General features: G+C 37.8%; 1 protein-coding gene across 1 annotated transcript; it reads right to left on the minus strand.

Annotated features, from left to right (window-relative positions):
- Nucleotides 1–1545: 1545 nt before the first annotated feature.
- On the minus strand, nt 1546–2475 carry LOC148118747 (olfactory receptor 5AK3-like). Its single transcript, XM_087899657.1, has one exon. It carries the CDS (start codon nt 2473–2475, stop codon nt 1546–1548), a length of 930 nt encoding a protein of 309 aa, XP_087755783.1.
- Between the last annotated feature and the right edge of the window lie 323 nt (nt 2476–2798).

Here is a 2798-nt window from a genome sequence, read left to right on the forward strand (position 1 = left end):
CTGAGTAAAACTCTAATGTGTATATGTTCCACACCTTTTTTAACCATTCTTCTATTGAGGGGCACCTAGGCTGTTTCCATGTTCTGGCTATTACAAATAGTGCTGCTATGAACATAGTTGAACAAATGCTTTTGTAGTATGCTAGGGAATCTCTAGGGTATATTCCCAAGAGTGGAATTGCTGGGTCCTGAGGGAGATTGACTCCCAGTTTCCTGAGAAACCGCCACACTGATTTCCACAGTGGCTGCACAAGTTTGCATTCCCACCAACAATGGATGAGTGTTCCCCTCACCCCACATCCTCTCCAGCATAGGCTATCATTGGTGTTTTTGACTTTAGCTATTCTGACAGGTGTAAGATGGTATCTCAAAGTGGTTTTGATTTGCATTTCCCTGATCGCTAAGGAGGTTGAGCATGACCTTAAGTGTCTTCTGGCCATTCGAAGTTCATCTGTTGTGAATTCTCTGTTCAGTTCAGTACCCCATTTTTTAATTGGGTTAATTAGAGTTTTAGTGCCTAGTTTCTTGAGTTCTTTGTATATTTTGGAGATCAGACCTTTGTCTGATGAGGGGTTGGTGAAGATCTTCTCCCAAATCTTGGTGACCTCTTTTGATATAAGGATAGTCTTATTTTGGAACTTAAAATTTTCTGACAAGCATTATCTAGGAGGTTTTTACACTGTCTAAAGAGACATTTAAATATTTTTGAAAAGAAATGATCATATAAGCAGCCAATTTGAGCTATGGATCTATTTGAAGATGAAGAACTCTTCATAGAAAAATATTAATGTTTAATGTACATTTCAAAGAAACATAGGTTCATATTATTTTATAACATATTGAGGGCGTATCTATGTTTACATAGAATAATATTCAAATATGAGTTTTGTACCTTTTCCATAGCCTCCAGTATTTCTTAGTCATTTTTAATATTTATGCTTTATTCCTGATTTTGGGAAAGGTGATGAACACTGTCCTATTAATCTTCCCGCTAACTGTTCCTTACTATTTAACTGACTAAAGATATCACAAGAGGGATTTTATGTTCTTGTCAGTATTGCCTGTTCTCATGATTGCTGGGATAAAAGGTGTGTACCATTACTCTCGACCCTTACACAAGTTTGTAAAAATTTTTCTTATGAAAATTGATAATGTCTTACTTTTATACAATGTATATAATTCTATTAAACCTCATAATATGGGGGAGAAATTCTAAAATTTTACTTTTTATGACTACTTTTTCAAAAGAGGCTCATAAAATGTACAAAGCATCAATACTTTATTCAGATACCTGGATGAAGCCACTAGTAGAGTGCTTGATTAGAATGTGAGAAATCTTAGATTCACTTTTCATCACTAAAAAAAAAAACCCAAGTTGATTTATTTGATATTTCAATTGTTTTCTTTTATAGTCTTTCAGTTTTCATTATAATTAAGAAATGTCTCTGTGTAGTATGAACATTTGCCACATCTCCAAAGCTGACCAGGGACAGCGCCTCGATGCCTTGCCTGCTGAGTCACATTGACATGCAGACCAAGTTTTCAACTACAAACATTTGTTTCCCGTGTACCTCAGGGCTTCTATTACATTCTGGTTTCTTAGGCTGTAGATGAGGGGGTTTAACATGGGAATCATAATAGCATAGAACACAGAAGCCACCTTCTCCTGCTCTTGAGATTTGTTGGTCCCATGAAGTACATACATGTAGTAGACTGTTCCGTAGAATATTGTGACTGTGGTCATATGGGAGGCACATGTGGAGAAGGCCTTTTTCCTTCCTGAAGCAGAAGACATCCTTATAATGGCAGCCAAGATATATATGTAGGAAAAGATGACAGCAGATAGAGAGAAGACTAAGTTAAATCCCACAAAGATTGTCGATACCATGATGTTGAGGTCAATACTGGAACATGACAGGGCTAGAATTGGTGGTCCATCGCAGAAAAAGTGATTAATGGCATTGGACTTGCAAAAGTTTGATAAGAAAGTAAACGCTGTATTTACAGAGGCATTCAGGAAGCCCATAGTGTATGAACCAAGAAGCAGTAGAATGCAGAGTCTCTGGGACATGATGACAGGATAGCGCAGTGGGTAGCAGATGGCCACATAGCGGTCCACAGCCATAGCAGCCAGGATGAAGCAGTCACTAGTTACAAAGGTACCATAGACCAGTAATTGAACTATGCATCCAGTGAAAGAGATGGATGGCTTTGTGCTCACAAAATTCTGCAGTGTCTTGGGAGTGATGGCAGAGGAATAACAGAGGTCAACAAAAGCCAAGTGCTGCAGGAAAAAGTACATGGGAGTGTGCAGGGAAGAATGGAGTTTGATGAGCAGGATCATGCCAATGTTTCCCACTAAGGTGGCTGCGTAAATGACTAGGAACACCACGAAGAGGATGTGCCAATACTCGTGTTGACCAGCAAATCCCAGGAGAATAAATTCAGTCACTTTGGTGTCATTGTTGTATTCCATGGTTAGTAGAAATTCATGGAGAAATCAGCTGAAATTTGGCAAGGGAAAAAAATAGAGAAAAGAAGCCCATTTTATTTTGATTTTAGAGATGTTATAATATTTGATTTCATAATGACTTCAAATAATAGTGTTTATTGTTTTTGAATGTATATATTTGTGGAAGTGTGATTGCATGTTTGTGTATCCATGCATGTGATTCATGTATGTGTGTGTATACCACAGGTCAACCTTAGATATTGTTCTTCATATACCATCCATCCTGTTTTTGGAACAGAATCTCACACTCTACTTGAAACTCATTGGATTCACCGGTGGACTGACTA

Source organism: Myodes glareolus, chromosome 21 (assembly GCF_982192425.1).
Source record: "Myodes glareolus chromosome 21, mMyoGla1.1, whole genome shotgun sequence".
Lineage (NCBI taxonomy): Eukaryota > Metazoa > Chordata > Mammalia > Rodentia > Cricetidae > Myodes > Myodes glareolus.

Coding starts and splice junctions, on each gene's coding strand:
- LOC148118747 (XM_087899657.1), bottom strand. CDS start 2,475: ATGGAATACAACAATGACACCAAAGTGACTGAATTTATTCTCCTGGGA.